Source organism: Anas acuta, chromosome 10 (assembly GCF_963932015.1).
Source record: "Anas acuta chromosome 10, bAnaAcu1.1, whole genome shotgun sequence".
NCBI lineage: Eukaryota > Metazoa > Chordata > Aves > Anseriformes > Anatidae > Anas > Anas acuta.
This window is the reverse complement of record NC_088988.1, coordinates 9,563,308-9,581,676: the sequence shown is the minus strand read 5'-3', so window position 1 is coordinate 9,581,676 and position 18,369 is coordinate 9,563,308. Positions and strand designations below refer to the sequence as shown.

The following is an 18,369-nucleotide window of genomic DNA, read 5'->3' as shown; positions in this document are numbered from 1 at the left end:
TTTACCCTATCCCTCTCAAAACGTGCTACTGTAAGGATATATATGGAGCATTTTAAACTGATGGAAGTGGGGCAGGAATGGGGACATTTGGTAACTCTAATTGGAAAGCAGGACTGGCTGTTTTCACTAAGATGACACTGATATTTCTTAAAGCCTGTGCTCTACTTTGAGAAGGATAACTCATCCATTATTAAGCTGATTTTGTTACTGATTTAAAGTTTCTACCTGGAGCTAAGTCATTCTTGAGATATTTAAATAGGTTACTGTGACACTTGCATCAACCTTTCGTCACATTTGGGACTTGGAGCGTGGATAAGGGAAGTGAAATGGTGTATCTGAGCATTTGGGCAGACAGTAGATTTGAGGGTAGATTTCGGTTCATCCTAATACACCATAGGGTTGTGGCCTGGCATGAACAGCCAAGGACTGCCAACAAGCCTTAACCATGCTTCCAAACCTGAATTTCGCTCTGGTGTTCACATAAATTGGAAATGCTGGTATGTTAGGCTTATGTAGAATCAATGCTATGGGTTTTTCTGATTTACATGTTCTATTTAAAATTTCTTTAGTTAATTAAAATAAAGTATTGGTTTAATAAATAATCAGTGTCTTGGTTCCTGTGCATTTCTGTCTTTGGTTTTGGTCATTACTGATAAAGCAATATAATTATGGTTTAGTGGTTGGCTCACGTAGCAGTGGTAGGAAGTGGATTGTTTTATACTGGATGTCAGAAACTTGCTTATTTATAATTATCTGGTAATTGTGCTGCCCCTTGTTGGCTGATGATGAAGTTGGTAGCCTGTTGTAAGGAAAATTTGAAGACATTTATTGTGATCAATGAGAGAGCTAGATATATTTTAATGCCAGGTGCTTTTTGTGGTGACCCACAATGGCAGCGTGGAATCACTTTATTTTTGTTAAATGTTACCTTTCAAAGCTGCTGACATAACACAACTAGAAGTAGCATCACTATAAAATAGGGTATTTCCAAAGGAAACTTTCACCATGCAAAGCTATACTAAATAGTTTGTGTGTCAGGTGATAATGTAAAACTAGAAAGCTGTTAAAGGGTGTAATTTAAGAAAAAAATATTTAACTTATATTCCATATGTTATAGAAACTGCTGATCTAAACAAAGAGCAAATGCTTTTTCCTTGCCATTTTAGAACAAGAACAAGGGTACAACCTAAAATGGAAAATCAAAATGTGCAGACAACACTGTGTGGTAAGATACCTGAAAATATTTCTAATTTATTTGAATCTGTTTTACAAAGTTTTAGTAGATTGTGATAAGTCAATTGTAGGAGGGTGACCTACTGGGGAAATGTTCTTTTTCCTTGTTGCCAAATTGTTGGATTCTTGCATTATTCAAACAGTAAATAATGCCAGCAAACTTTCACCTTTTTCTGCTGATATTTAAACGTATTTTTTTCTATTTAATTTCTTTAAGAAACACAAAACCTGAAGTGTTTGAAAAATATGGTATCTGTTCTTGCCAAATTAGGAAGTAATTGTCTAGTAAGTCTTTTATTACATCAAAAATACAAGAAACAGATTTCTATAGTCATTTATCTACTAAAGATTGTACGTAGGTGCACCCCTAAATGCTATGTGTTAACTTCCTGACATAACGACCTGGTTCAGGATGCTAACGGTTGAGATAAGTGATTCAGTCTCGCTTAAATAAATGCCATATAGCAAGCCTTGGCATTTAGCCTAATCCTCCACTGGATTCTGTTCCTAATTCACTCAGATGTTCATAGTTCAATATTATTTGTTAAATAGACGTAATATAATTTGCAATTGGAGAACTTAGTGTGATATAAATTAAGTTATTTAAATTTATAACATATACTAACAGTAATTAAAAGCCAGAAATATTAACATGGGACTGTTACTTCAGTGAAGCAAATCGTGCTCAAATAGTTAACTTTGGGTTAAGTACTTTAGTTATTTATAGATGGATAGAAGTGGTGTAGCTCTGTGTTTTGCTTGCTTTTTCTTTAAAATACATAACCATGGTACATTTTTGAGCTGGTTTAATGTAATGCTAAATGAATTTAAAGAAAAGATAACACTTCATGTGAAGTTTTTTTTTTGTTTACTCTTAGATATAAAAACAGATCTGAACTTACTGCTTGAATGCCTTAAATACCAGATGGACTGCCCTTTATCTCAGAAAGAGGCTTTGATCACTATTTATTCAATTTGTCAACAAAACAGTAAGAATCGTTTTACCTTCAAAAAAAAATAACCATTTATGTTCACAATGTATGTTAAGAAGCTGTCAATGCCAGGAGAAAATAAGTTAGCTAAAAGACCTAAGATTTGATGGGGTGTAAAATCTTAAGATTTTCATTTTACACAAAAGCAAAAGCAAAATTTTAATTTTTATTCTTTGCTTTGTTTGTTGTAGGTGAAGCAAGCGAATATTTTCGAGAAATTGGTGGTTTGAGGTTTATAAACGATCTTGCAAAGTCAAGTATCCATTGCGTAGTAAAGGAAGCAGCTTTATTTACATTGGGAATTATAATAGAGAGTAATGGTAATAAATACTATTATGTATATTTCAGAGTTACTCATGATCATATTATACCTTGGCTTGTTCTTATTCTCCAATATTTTTCCCATCAAAAATGATATTACAGAATAATAAGCTTGAAAAAGGGAAAATAAAGTTGCCACTGTTCCGCTTTCCCACCACAAGGTTTGAAGAAATACCTTGCTGATATGCCTATCTCTGCTAAATTTGTGTATCCAGCACATCTTAATGCTAATGGACAGTTTTATTGCTTCACTTTCTTGTTAACAAGTGTAATGACTCATAGAGTCTTCCAAAGTTTGCCAAGGACCAGCATAGTTTAGAAGTGACCACAGGAGGAAGCCCTAATTCCCTTTATAGGCCCTCACAATGATTTAGATAAAACAAAGCCTTTGTTTACTATGTTATCATGTTATCAAACTAATTTAAGATTTTTTTTAAAAAAGGCTTGCTGTAAGGTCTTAATGGTTTTTATTTTCTGGTTTCAGTTTACTGTCAACAATCTTTATGTACTTCTGCATTGTTTGAAGACCTCATTTTAGTTTTAATTAATAAGGATTCTGGTGTGAACTTAAAAAGAATGTCTGTTTATGTCATCTTAGTACTGGTTTCGAATAACAGTAAGTGCTTTCTTCTGTGTTATAACACCATTTTTTTACTTATGGTTTCATTTTTTCTGTTTGCCAATCTACGTTACGGAAATTTGGAACACTCAATAAATAATGCTTTTGTGAGGTTAACTTAAAAAAGATGAATCATAGCATGTCAATGGAACTGAAGTATAGAATCACTGAGATTGGAAAAAGACCTTTATGGTCTTCACTGTAAATGAAAAAATATAAGTAAGTAATTGCTTACTGGGATTTCCTTAAGTAGCAGAAAGTATTTAAATTCTAACATAATATGCAATCCAGGAGTTTCTGACAAAAGTCTTCTGAAAAAGTTAGACATAGAGAAAAATAAAACACTTTTGTCAATGTTTTTCTGAGATTTTCAGCAGGGGAGGGGAGTGCATATTTGCTTAGGAAATGGAAATACAATTCAAATATATAAATTAAATTTGACATCAGGATTTTGTTTCAAGTTGCATGTGTCTTCTGAGTCTGGTATGTCTTCTCTTTTAGAGTATGGGCAAACTTATGTCAGGGAAACAGGCTGCATTGGTCTTCTGCTACAGTTATTCAGGTAACAAACAATTGCTGTTCAAACAGAAAAATAATAGAATTTTTAGGACCTGTTCCCTTTGTTTTTCCTGAACAGAACAACTCTTTCCACATCTGAGATGAATCTGTCAGATGAAAATACTTATCAGAGCTATCAACTGTGGTCTTCAGTCTGCAGTACTCTCTGTGCCTGTGTTAACAATCCTCAGAACGGTAAGTGTTGCTGTTAAAATTGTGAAAAATGGAAAGTGTTTTTCCAAAGTGATAAGTTCTGTTTTCATTTTTATTGTTCAACTGAAATTTCAGTGTGATACTTTGCCAAATTATATTTGTACTTGGGGTTATTTGTTTTTATTTTCCCAGAAGATAATCAAAGCATTTGCTGTGCAGTTTTTCCATACGCAAAAGAGTGGCTAGAAAGTTGCACAGAGCCTGAGATTGTTCGTCCTATTTGTTCATTTGTTGGCCTCACAGTTGCAAATAACTGTAAGTACAGATGAAGCTTTAAACGGTTTTATTTTGTAAGTTTCATTTTCATTTTATAGTTAAATGTTTGATTTCTTCTTATCATCAATCCCTACAAATACATTTACTGTTTTTGCAACTTTTAAATTGAAAATTAGATTTGACTATCTCCATTTCCCTGGTTTGTGCTTATGAACACAAACAGCCTCATTGGCTGTGATTACTGAGGTTTTTTGATTAGAAGCTGGGAGCTTTTTTGATTAGAAGTAGTTTGAAAATATTTCATTACTAGGTTTCTGAAAACATTTATATGCATGTGTTAGATCCATATGTTTCTTGTAACTATCTTAAAAAACAATTACAACAATTTCTCAAGATTGATATATATCCAAATTGAATTTCTTTGTATGGATGGGAATAAAGTGATTAATATGTGCATAAATAAATTGTGGTGAGTGTAAAAAATGCTTAAAACAATTAAAAAACCTCTTTTTTCTCATATTAAGCCACTGTGCAGAAATACTTTGTTTCTGTTGGAGGACTGGATACCTTAGCTAAAGTTCTCAACAAGTTGATGCATGATTCCTGTATAAGTCAATCCAGCACAAAACTTGCAGTAGTAGTAACAAAGACTCTGGATGCCTGCATTGCTAACGACTGTGAGTGAAGAGAGCACTGCCACTTATTTCTGATAATTCTAAATTGCATTTTTTAAAAGCCTGGTTTTGGTGGATAAGTGCTAGGAATGGATGCTAAAAGGCCATTAGTTTACATATATATATGTATGTATGTATCTATACATATATATACACACACAGATCCAGTTTATATTGCAAAATCTTTAAGATTCAAACTTGTATTGGGAATGATTCAGTTAATCTGAGGTGGATTACTTTGCTATTGTTACTAAAATAAACTTAGTGAAATTTAAACCATACTAAAATTTAAAAATAAGTTACTGGTGCTATTTTTCATTAAGTAAAGCTGAGAACTAGGCATGGCAGTAAGCTTGGATTCTGGAGTTAGAGTTGTGCTTTTGTAGGCTTGTACTGGAGACTAATAAGCTTTGTAAGCTTTAGGAGTATGCGTGCACTAGCAGTGCTGTTCCCAGTTTTAGGAAGAGTTTGCCCTCTTTACCAGCTATATTCCTAGCTCTTGTTATGGCAGATAACCTGAATCAAACCTTCCTCTACTCTTTAAATCTGTTCTGGAACTGATGTGAGAAAACTCAGCAGAGGTCTACACAACTTGCACATTGGAAAGTCCTTGTTTGTCAGGTCTACCACAATTCTAGAGTACAATTTGGGGGAAAAGGCAGTGTTGGATATGGGGAATGGCATGGGTAGAATTAATACACCACTAGAGGTCTGGCAATTTGAAGTGTTGAAATAAAAAATGAGAGACTAGAGTTTATGCAGTCCCAAGGCGTTTTTTAGAGTCCCAAGTTTCTATAGAGAGTTCTCTTAAAAAAATAAATAATAATTTCAGACTTGAATGGTGTCTATATACTTATTGTCTAGTTCATTTTTCTTCAACTTGTTTTTAACATAATAGCTGCCATGGGTGGCACTTTGGCAAAGTATCACACTGTGTCTGAGCTACTGAACCTGCTGTCTAATGACACGTTGGATACAGGAGAAAAAATGAGTATTATTCTAACAATTGGACATTGTACTGAGGTTTGTGGTAAGAATTTTTTTTTCTTTCTGACGCTTTTTTAAACTGAATTCTCATACATTATTTCAATGGTGACATTTGAGCACGATTTTGAAACATGAGGGAATGTTCTTTTAAATAGTGTAACTTAATATGCAGGAAAAAAAAAAGTTTGCTATATACTTGATCTCTAAACTGTAAGACCTGTTAACACATAGTATCTTTCAGAGCTTTAGAAAAGTAGGCAAGAATTCAGAGTTTGTTTTTAGGTATCACAGGGTAAAATTCATCCAGTCCTGAAAACTACTAAAATGCATACATAACAAATACATTTTTTTGAGCTCTATTTTAATGGCCCTTGAATAGATACAGCTGCTATACACTGTTTACATATCTATTAGTATTTTAAAATGCTGTACAATGGTAATGTTTTTAGAGTAACTTAAGTGCTAAGTAACCCTGAAGTGTTTTTGCCAGGCTCCTCAGGGCATGTACAAAAGTATGTTATCTGTTATCACAGTATCACGGATAACAATAAAATTTTAGGCTGCTGTCTTAGTTGATGCCGAGCAGTGCTTACATTTTTGACTTGTCTAGTTTGGCTTGGTCCTTCAAGTTCCTTGCAATAGATTTGAAGTATGGTCAAATCATCCTGTGTGATTTAGAGCACTTCCGCTGCAGCCCGGTTAGTAGGGTCATTACAGCATACTTGAATCCATAACAATGTTGTTTGTGTTTTTTTTTCCTCCCAGAATTTCCTTGGAAGTTACTGGTATTAAGCTTCTAAAATTAGTTCAGATTAAGTGTTTATGAGATTGCAAATAACTTATTTTCTTTTGCAACTTTCTATTTTAGAAGAAAACCAATATGAACTGCTCAAGAACAATGGTCTTCCACTTATGATTCAGGTACTAACTGAGTCTCAAGATGAGGAACTAAACAAAGCTGCTACTTTTGTGCTGCAGAACTGCAAACAAATGAGTAAGCTTACTGTTCCTGCTCTAAAAATGAGAGATGACTTCCATATTTAAGTTTTCTTGACTTTCTAAATGATTTTAACTGTAGTAGCTTTGTGATTCTGTGTACTCAGAGATGGTTATTTTCTGCAGTGAAGGCAGAATAAAAGTAAAAACTTCAATGGTGTGACAAGAACACGTTTGTGTAACCTACGTATGTAGGCCCAGTTCATAAAACCTTTTCAGTCGATAAACAATGTACAAAATATTATAATCCCATACCCTATTAGTACTCTGTTCACTAAACCAATGGATAATCAGGCCTGTAATCACCATGGCTACTATTATTTTACCATATTAAAAAGTGTGAACTTTAATTTTAAAGTAGGGTGCATTTTGAAGCATCCTGTTTAATGTTTTTAAATTGTGTAATACTACCCATGAAGCAGAAAGACACCTTGTCCTTCATTCTTTATAGCACTGAAGGTATTATGCAGTGCTAATCAGTAAAAAGCATGTATCTATATTTTTACATTAAAAGTGTATCTGAGAGTTTTGTTTAAGTGTATAGCTGAGGGGACATGGTACTTTTCAGGCTCCATCAATACAGAGGTGTTTTATTTTTAAAAGCCATACTGGTGAAGGAACTGTCCAGAATAAAGCGATTTCTTAAAACAAAACATAATTTTATAAACATGTTGTAACAGCTGTAGTTGCAAGCTCAATGATTACTTAATGGAAACACTGCACATGCTTCTTGTGACTGCAGTTTATCTTTGAAGTGTATGAACATGTGTGTATAAATTTAGATTAACAGGGGGTTATATTTTGCATTATTATTTACGGGGAGTCACTTCCTCAGAATACTAAAATATAATAAATATTAAAGTACTCAGTGATTAAAATTTGTAATATTAACTTTATGTTTTATGAAGCTGAACAATTGTCCCTGAAAATAAATGAGAGTTCATTAAATGAGAAGAATGCAGACAAGTTGGAAGCAGACATGCAAATCAGAGAAAGAAGTCTACAAGATTACTGGAAGAAAGCGAGAGAAATTTTACACAGAATAAAATTGATTGAAAAAGAACATGATGAGGTTGGCATGTTTACCAAAGCAGGGTAAAACTAAGCACATCTTCTCAGAGTCTAGGGAGCAACAGGAAGTAAACCCTTAGGATAATTTCACTGTGAGCTAGAAAAGTAGGGAAGATATGGGATGTATGAGAAACAACCTCTGTTTTTTGCCGTTATTGTATATCATACAAAGTTAGAAGGATTGAGTGCAGTCAGAGAAAGACAGCATCTGAATGTTATGAAGTATTTTAGTTTGTAGAAAATCTATTTTTATAATAAAGTTCAGATCATTTAGGTTGAAAATCAAGAGTTAGATTTTATTTTAATCTCCAGTTGCTTAAATTTATAGTTTAATATTCACAAGCACAAAATATCCATGACTGTACAGCTATGACAGGATAGCTAATGCACATGTGAACATAAACTGAAATACAGTTTTGTTATTACATAATTTGCTTGTGCTGTATAACTGGAGGGTACCTCTGGGTGTGGAATAGCAAATGTTGTGTTATTTGTCTGGATCTTCAGTTAATTAAAATTTACCAAGTGTTCTGTATTAGTAGCACATCCATTGCTTCAGTCTGGAACTATCACTTAATAACTACCCCCTTCGACACCTTTGGTAGCCTCGATGTTTTGTCGGCTTTCAATTCAGTCAGGGATTAGATTGATCTATCCTAGTTGATCATCTTATTAGATTTACTTCGTGGTTTTTGTGGTTTTTAAGAGCTCATATAGTTACTAATATTTTTCAATACAGGAAAGAATGCAAGGAAGAGTATTCGTTGACAGACCTTCAGAAAACAGTATTGAAGCAACAAAATACCATGAAATGAATCCTAGTCATCCAGAAACATATGTAGAAAGAACACATAAAGAAACATGTTATCCACGATTAATGTCTAATTTGGATGGTCAGGTTCTTGCTCTCGCTGTAAATTCTCCCCTGAAAAATGAAACAGTGAATGCTATGAATCCAGTAAACACTTCTACTAGAAAAAGTGAACAGAATGATATTCCACGGCCAGTTTATGAAGTGCAGAGAGACAGTGTACTTCAAAGTCATCGTATAAACGAGAAAACAGGTTGTGAAAAAAGGCAATCTATTCTTCAAGTACAGTAAGTATCTTGCATCTAAGCAGAAATAGTAAGTTGCTTTTCATTAGTAACTTCTGAACTGAATGTCAGCCTTTTCAATTAGTGGTTACTAGCTATGTATTTGTACCAAAGGTTATAGACACTACAGTGTCATTGTTTATATATTTTTTTCCCTCTTAATGGTAGGCTTCTGATGATTTGTATAGAGAGCCTGTTACAGGCCATGTTCTGTGGTCTTGAACATAGTGATGAGAAAGCATCCATAGTCTTCTGTCTTCAAATTCACACTGATTTAGAAGATTAGGATTTGACCCATTGGTTTGGATGAAACCAAACCCTTAATACTTCTGCAATGTGCACTTCAAAGCAAAACAGCAGTTATAGAACTGTTCTGCAAGAACTCAAACTGTAGTTCCTATGAAGAAGAAGAAAAAAGCTTTTTTTCCCCCCATGTTTCTCTTCCCTTGTATTCAGTTCCTTCACTGCATGGGAAGAAAAAGACAGTCATTTACTGTTCTCTTGCTTTACACACCTGTCTCACACAAATGCTTATTTTCCTCTTTTGCTTCCTATGGTTATCTTTCTTACTGATAAACAAAAAACGATTTATAGGCAACCTGTAAGAATAAGTATAGATTCCATTGTCTTGCATTTACATAGAAGTATCCTCTGAGACAGGCAGTGGGAATATGAACAAAACTATGGATCTTTTTTTTGTCGTTGTTCCACGTTTTTATTGTGCTTCCTTTATGTGGCTGGCTGGACCGTGGTCCTATACAGATTGCTAGCATGTGTTATATTGTGACTGCAGCTGGCACAGAAATAAACAAGGGCCTAGTATATTTTCCGTGGTACCTTCACTTAAATTCTACTTTGCTACTAATTGGCATAATTTCACACAGCTTTTTTTGTTGTTCTGACCTTTGAAGCACAAAATTACCAATGAATACATTTTGTGGAAAAAGCGCTCTCCTTGCATGTGTGTATGTGTAAAAACAGGAGTTACCTGAGCACAACCATGCATTAGGCTCCTTGCTTCTGCAGCATTCAAAGGTAGTCAATGATGTTGAAAAATGCACGATCGTGGTATCACAGGAATGTGTTGGTTGCATAAAAGATACTCAGTGTAAGAAGAGAAGATGACAAATTACCTTTCAGAGCAATTGCCACATCTGGTAAAAGTTACAGTGTTCTGAACACTTTGAAAGTTTAACATGCACTAAGTAACTGTGATATAAACTGGAATTGGAAATGATTCTGGAAAGCAGCGAATGCCAGGAAAAGTACTGTGTTCCGAATGCTGGAACAAACATGCTGCATAGCACTGCAAGGAATGCTAATCACATGTATTGGGTAAACAGATTTCTAAGATGATAATATCATGCTGGATACTTCTAGCTCAGGAACTTGGGATAAATACAATATTTTTTTTAGGATTTTATCTTTTATATATTTAATGTGCTTTTTGTTCTGTATTTTGGAATGTGAGTATTAATTTACAGTTAAATGTATGTTTTGAAACTTTATATAAAATTGGTTCACATTGTTAATCTTTCCAGGAAAGACTTATTTAAACAACCAGCAAAGACTGTTAGAAATATGAAACAGGCATGCACATCAGGTACAAATAGCTAATCATATTCGTGTTTTAGATAATTTTGTTCTTAATGATTTTAATTTGCTTTGTTTATTTTTATCACTACTTTTTTATCATGTTTAAGTTAGATGACAAAATACGTTACTTGTAATATTCTTTAACTGAATAATTCTGGAATTTTATATTAAATACAACCTTATCTAGAGTGTTCTTTTTTCTTTTAAGATTTTTTAGCTTTTTATTTTATTTTATTTTAACTATTCAACTGAATGTCTTACAGATAAATGTTTTAAATTAAGTCTGAATGCAATCCATACTGAACAACTGAAGCCCTTAACAGAACATGTGCAAGGCTACTGGTTTTGTACTGTACTTTTAATTGTGGGGATAGAACCTACCTGTGAGAGTGACTTGCCTGAAGATGTTCCTACATTTTGAGTGTGTGTGGATGGTGGTAGAATAAGAGTTTTTCAGGTTTACAGTAGGTTTACAGTGATTTTCTTTATGTGTATTTATTTCAGAATTGGAATATAGTCAATCAAATTTTTGCTTATAATTTAGTCTCCAATTAATTTACAAAATCATTCATTAGTTCAGTGTTCGCCAGGATGGTAGCTTTACAAGGGACAAAGCTGACTTTCACAAATGGTTATTTAAATGAAAAATAAGTAGTATTCCAGTACATCACACTTTCAGTATCTGATTCTAAATAAAGATCATGTTCATGGAACTTATTTAAGCAATATAAGTTTACAGGGTTATTTCGCTGTGTTCAAGTTGAAGTGGTACGCTTCATTAGGAAAGTAAATAAAAAGTAAGCATTGAATTATACATAATTCTGGATTTACATAAACATAAATACTCTCTGTTTAACTTCAGGAAATTTAATTTGGATTTTCTGCTGTTAATGTGAATTCAACTTTCCTAATCTATAAATTGAAAATATAATGGATATAGGTATGCTGATGCATGATTCCCCTAGCAAACGATAGCTTGCATTTTCTTCCCAGCGTTTTTTTTTTTTTTTTTCCTCTTTATTTAGACAACCATTCATTGTCCTCAGAGATAACCAAGGAAGAAAAAAGTACCTTGACTACAACTGCATCCCTTAAAATGACAGATATAAGGTGTATAGGTAAATATCTTAGGTCTTTGTTTCCTAAATTCAAAAAAGAAGCATTGAAGAGCCACCAAATCAGAAAGTGAACCTGACATTACAGAAATCTTAACACTTCTATTGGATTACCTGTTCTCTAATCCTTAACTGCTTCCTTTACTTTCTCTGCTTCTAAAATAAAAGAAATATTGACATAAAGCTTACATATTCTGATCCTGATCTGTGTGTCTTTAGTAATGTTGGTTTTACTAAGAAACGATGTACAATAGCTTAGAGAACACCTAGTAGTTACAGAGCAGGTCTTTGCTTCCTCAGAGGGAAAAAAAAATGAAGCCCTGCTCAAATCCCTTATGTATTCGCCCTGCTAAGCCTCCTAACTATTATGAAGCCCTTCTATTTTCTCTGCCTTACTGCTCTTAAATAGAGAGAGGCTATCACAGCTATCCATGACTGCAGCCTGCATTTCCTCCGTATTTTCCTTCCTGAACACAGTCCATCAGTAGGTTATGAAAGTGCCTCTGCTACTCAGCATTTGTAAGTGGAATCTGTATGGTCTTTTTTTAAATAGATCCACAGTCCACTGTGAAGTATCATGTGGGCATATGAAATCAAGTTGTCCAAATAGTTTCAACCTGAGTTTCAGCAGTGCTTTATCTTAGGCTACAATATTGCTGAGATACACCTGTGCCCTTCAAATTCTTCACAGAAGTTCTTTTTCAGCTGCCATAACTAACAGTGAGAGCACTTAAGAGTAACTAAAACGTATATTAGAATGGGTTATGACCTCAGAAAAAAATCAGAAGGCTTCCTGTGAGGGAATTCATGCATAAACTAGGCTTATTGGTTATATTCAGGTTAATGCAAATAGCTGTCACAGACATGTTTTATGTTTTAGCTCCTGCAGAAATCGTTCCTTCTGTGCAAAGTGAACAGGGGCCCTTTCTTCCCATCCCATCAATATTTTTATTTCTGTAGAGAATCTGTGCCTAATTAAGTAATTTTAGAGTTGAAGTGCAGTACAATTTGGTTCCATAGGTCATGTTGAAAACAAATTTAGAGAGCAAGCACAAAACAAGAAATAAGTATTATCAAGAAGATAAATAACCTCTTTTAACATATGTATATGAAAAATTGGAGGTTAAATTGTAGATCATAGTAACATGCTGGATTTTATGATGGCTGCTATAGCAGTTATGCTTACTGTTTCTACAATTCCCTATTTTTTTTTCCAGGTTGTACAACAGCAGGTCTGTCTGTCAATAGCAAAACTTTTAGCAAGATGCTGCGAACTTGTCCATACCTATGTTATCATCACAAAGTCGTTCTGGAAGCTGAAGAAAGATATAAAAAGGAACTTCAGAAGTTGTCTGTTTCTCATATTAGTGGATATGCAGCTTTTGAGCGTAATTTATTTTGTTTGTTTTTTAGTAACTGTTTAGTAACTTGTTTTAACATTCTTATTCTGATATCCTACTCACTTTATATGATTTACCAATGATTTGTACTAAGTGAGATTGGAACTGCCATTTTTTTGGAGGATCAGTTAGTCAAATACTAATAGAAGTGAATATATGAAGTTGCAAAAAGTGTGAATGGATGAACTTTACAACGAACTTGTTTCACTTCAATATTACATGCTCATGGATGAAAAGAGGCTTACAATTATTGATCAATAAAAAGAGCATTGATCTTATTTAAAAGCATCTTTTATTTTTCTGGTTTAACAGAGGCAATTTTTAAAAGTAATTAAATAGTTATTGTCTGCTGGCATTTTTAATGGTCTCTATCTTATACTTTTTAGAAATACTGCTGACCCCAATAAAGAAAGGAAAATTGCATACAGAGACATCAACTTTTAAGAGCAAAAAGGATAATGTCCAAAGTAAGGCCTTAGTTTGGAAATTAATACAAAAAGCATTTGTTGTCCGAGTAATCTTATTGCAGGGTTTCACCATGAGAGCCTGTGGATAAAGAATTATGATATTGTACATGGATTCTGTCAACAATCTGTCAGAGAATGCATAATTTATACTCATGAAATTATTACATATACTACTTTACAATTAAGTTATCTGGCGATTGCATTGAATCCTGCTACGGTTACTGCCATGCCATCTACTATTTCTCAGTTTTGTAGCCTTAATTTTAAAAATGTAGAGGCACAGCCAAGATCAGATCACAGTGCAGCTGTTTGTTCCTAGATTCAGCATCATTCAGCTGCACCTAGATTCAGCACTATAGCTGTGTTATCCTATTTCTGTTTCTGTTCCTTCTTGGAGTTCTGCTAAGGACTTGGGTTTCTGTGTGCTAAATAGCTAAAAGTAAACTTGAAATATACAACAATACTGGAGCAAGTGTCTGGAAGTGATCTATCAGAAAATTAAAGAGGTTTGTTTACCTGTCCTGTATACTGAGTTGCTGAGTAAGACATAACTGACAAATAGAGATGGAAAAGTGAATATTAGCTCTATCAGCCTCTGCAGTACAATTTCAGAACCCTGTGCTTACAAAAGCATCAGTTGCCCCTAAAAAAAGGTAATGTCTATAATGCACAATTGTCCATTTGTAAATAGTGGAATATGTATCTTTTAAAATATTTTATTCTACAATATAATGAAAACGTTGGTTATAATTTGAACTCGTTTATTTACTCCACAAATATATCTATTTTTTGCATAATTCACAAGGAATTTTCTTCAGAATGTGGTGATTTTGGGCACATCCTGCAGAGCTCCAACTACAGTCAAAATAATACATTCAGCAACTAGTGATCCATACTGTTAACTTAGGACTGACCGGAAATTTTAAAGCAAGCTGAAGAAGCTCTCAAAATCAGTACTTAAATTCATAAATGTTAATATTACTTAAAAAAAAATAATAATATATATATATATATATATAAAATCAATTCTGAAAAATTAGCCCATTATTTTTAGTGTTCTATTTCCAAAAACCTTGTTTACATCATTATGTAATTGATTTCTGGTAATAGCTAGTGTGTGTGTGTCTGTATATATATATATATACATATTTAAAATCATATTCAGAAACTAATTTGGCAATGATAGCCATGGAAGTTTAAAAACTTTTGTTAAAAAGAGCAGCTGTTTATTTCATCTCAATAACTCATTACACTAATAACCTTTAGCAAGTAAACATTTTCTGAACTTAACTGGATTTTTCAGTCTTTCTTCCAAGAACAGATAGTAGTATGGCTCAAAACATGGTTTTCTCATAAATTTTAGTTCCTAAAATGTTACCTGTGTTTTATGTGTTTTTTTTTTTTTTAATTCTTATTTTTTTTCAAGAAAAAGACAAGATGTTTTATTTTTTTTAGGTATTCTTTTGACTCCAATTAGAAAAAACAAACCTGATACTTCCCATAGAGATGAACATAATAAAAATACTCGGTTACCTGAAGAATATAACTTGCTACCGATATATGAAAAGTGTGAGTATTACCAGAAAATTAATACTGTAATAAGAGTAACTTAAAGACCATTCATGACCTTTAACTGAGGGCATTGAAAAAGGAATCCATGCTTGCTGCTAGAGACAAGTAGCTGAGAATTTAAATAGTCATTCTTGTACCTTCACTCATAGTATTATTGAGGTTTATTTTGGGCTAAATCCTATTACTTGCTAGTTGCTTCCAGTACCTAAATAATCCTGACACGTTAATAACAATGATTGGAAAAAGATCTAGTGAAAATTAGTTATTACTAATAAAGCAACAGTTATGTATTCATGTTCATTAGAAGAAATGTTCTTTTACAACACTACATTGAGTTTTACAGTAGAGCTCAGTTACTTCAGAATAACTAAGAGGTGGCCTTGTTCACAATTTCATAGCTTTCCAAAAAAAACAGGATGCTAACTTGAAGAGACAATGTGTGAAAGAAAAGCACAGCCAGGAATGCCAACAGTTAAAAGAAAATTGTATATATTCACTTGACGAGGATGAGGTTAGTTATGCGAAGCCTACTCATACGCTCACATATTTATAAATGTAACATGAGTGTGAATTACATATTTTCTTTTCAAGTCACCCTTAACAGGACCCCAGTAACAAAATGAACCATATTCAAAACATATCCTCCTCTGCTGATTCTACTTCATAGTGATTTATCCCTGAAAGAAGTTAAGCATTTTTCTACTGTTAGCCCTTTCAAGTTAGTGGATATGGAGGTATACTTTTTTCTTGTACTTAAGAAAATTCCTACAGTATAGAAATAGTAGAAAACTAAAGGCATAGCTGTTCTGGCTAGAAAACAGATACTGAGGGTGGAAGTTAGGTAGGCACAACAGAAATAAATGTGTCAATGTTTAAAAATACTGTATTTCATTGAGTGGATGACTGAAGAAATGGCTGAACGTAATATATTGAAGAACCATCATTATCCTGATAAAGCAATTGTTTCTTCAGAACTAGTTAAGGTTGCATCACCAGTAATACTGCATTGCTTCTGAATGGGAAATACTGTGCAAATTTACTTAGTTTTTAATTACAGCAAAATAAATACTGGCAGAACAATGAGAGAGACTCCCTGGATATAAACATAAGAACTTTAAACAAGAAAAGAAGAATCCGAAAAGATTTCACAGATGAAGAAATCAATTATCTTTTAACTGGAGTAAAAGAAATGGGTCATCACTGGAATTTGATTTTGTGGTCCTACCCATTTCAGGAAGGACGGACGAACGTTGATCTTTCCAGCAAATACTACAAGTTGCAGGTGCAAATAACTAAAGTTTAGTTTTCTACTAATAATATATACTACCAGGTCATTTTTAATCTTTTCACCCTGATTTGACTCTCAAAAAAAAAAAAAAAAACACAAACCCATAGGATGTTAGAATTTGCAGCCTGTGGGGTTGGTCTTTCTGTCATTTCAATGTTTTGCATGCTGAGGATTTGAATTCCAATGTAATTTAGAGATGCTATCAACGGATGGATCAGATAGCATTTTTTGCTGTATTCTGGGTAAATGTGGGACTGGGCAACCATTTTTCTACTGAGACTTTTTTCTAAAATTGTATAGTGTTTTGTGTCAACATTGGTCATGATGGTTTTTGTATCTACTATCTTACAGAGGCAGGAAAAAAACAAAAGCCGTCAATAACATCTTTCAAGAATATTTTCGATTTTGATGCAGAAAGTTGAAGAACAGCTTTATTAATGAAGAGGTACTACCACAATGATACAAGCCTGTTGAGAATTTAGATTGGTTTGAACTTGTGTTTTTCACTGCTAACATTCATTTACAGAAATTGTTATGTTTTGCGAATTTCACTTAAATGTAATTTTTTTAATAATGCTAAAATAGCTACTAAAATAGTCTTTACCAGTAAAAGTTATTTTTTAAAAGAACTTAATTTAACGTTCTTACACTTTTGGTTTTGCAACAATTAATTTGCTTTGATTCTTTTTACAATGTATTTGTAAAGAAAAGGTTTATTGAATATTTTGAATTTAATTATTTGAATTACTGAATATTTTTATTAATATTTTATGCCAGAAACTGCTAAGTGTTAATGTTCTGACTTTTTTTCCCCTTTTAATTGGTGAAATCAGCGGCTAAGGTACTTTATGCACTTGATGTGCAGTATGTGTAGAAAAATAGAATACATTTCCAGACATCTAGAAGAGGTGTTTTTTTTTATTCTAAGTTATACAGTCAGGTCAACAATTAAGAGAATCGTATAGTAGCAGAAATGTTTAAGTGATTGCAGAGGTTATAAAGACCTTTCTAATGATATCAAAACATTCACAAAATAAATGCTAATAACTATTAATTTTGAACATAAAAGTTGTAGGAAACGTTCAAGAAAATCAACATACCTGAGGTATTTTTGAACAGAAGGTTGTATACTTTCAGAGAGAGAGGACTGGTAGAACAAGCTTTATAATTTTGTTAAATTCTTGCTTGCAAATAATTCTGAGTAAAACAGGATATATCTATGAGAGAAAGCACCAAATGTATGTTTGAGCATTGCTGAATACGCTAGGCAAATCTTACAGAGGTTGACATAAATTGAATTATAGAGCTTGTGGAGATTTCAGAACTTATACACGGAAGATAGTGTGTGGTTCAGCTGCAGTATTTCTTATATGACATTCATGGACCTATGTAAAATACTTATGTGGTGAACTAAATAGAGTGTAGCTACTGATTAATTTGACTTCTAGTTACAGTGGAACATTTATTTGTATATTATATAAGTGCATGAGCAGAACGACTGTTCTTGCTAAATATACAATGGTTGTAAAAAGCTTTAGTGAAAGCCTTAATAACTTGATTTTTCAGTGATAACCTTAGTATTTCTGTTCTAATTAGTTCATTTATTATAGAAAAAGCTTGGTCATCTTATTTGCTGTAGGCTTTTACTATGATGTAGCTTGAATGCTTAAAAGTGAGAAAGATAATCTGAAATTGAAGGACTTCTACTGATGCTGATGGTATAATAAATCGTTTTTAAATGTTTTTCAGCTGTTGCTCTTTATATATATATATATCTTGTTAAAATACTAAAGAAACTATGAAAGGTGCCTTAAGGCATATCTTTGTAAAGGCCCAATCCTATAAACCTTTATGAATGGAGCTATTCCAAGTGGTGTAATTAAATATTGGCTTACGTATTTGCAGAACCTGAGCCAAAAGTAATACCAAGGAGTGGTGCATACATCAGTGAGATTT

The 18,369-nt window shown here is 33.2% G+C and overlaps 1 protein-coding gene across 1 annotated transcript; it reads left to right on the top strand.

The window, feature by feature from the left end:
* The first annotated feature begins 1,305 nt into the window (after nucleotides 1-1,305).
* Nucleotides 1,306-18,129, top strand: TERB1 (telomere repeat binding bouquet formation protein 1). Its single transcript, XM_068693425.1, has 19 exons — nucleotides 1,306-2,222; nucleotides 2,417-2,545; nucleotides 3,031-3,162; nucleotides 3,667-3,727; nucleotides 3,803-3,918; nucleotides 4,069-4,191; nucleotides 4,677-4,829; nucleotides 5,725-5,856; nucleotides 6,682-6,807; nucleotides 7,718-7,881; nucleotides 8,620-8,978; nucleotides 10,517-10,578; nucleotides 11,597-11,689; nucleotides 12,904-13,074; nucleotides 13,473-13,553; nucleotides 15,009-15,122; nucleotides 15,524-15,636; nucleotides 16,201-16,407; nucleotides 16,765-18,129. Exons 1-19 carry the CDS (start codon nucleotides 1,961-1,963, stop codon nucleotides 16,792-16,794), a joined length of 2,628 nt encoding a protein of 875 aa, XP_068549526.1. The 5' UTR covers nucleotides 1,306-1,960; the 3' UTR covers nucleotides 16,795-18,129.
* The last annotated feature ends 240 nt before the right edge of the window (nucleotides 18,130-18,369 follow it).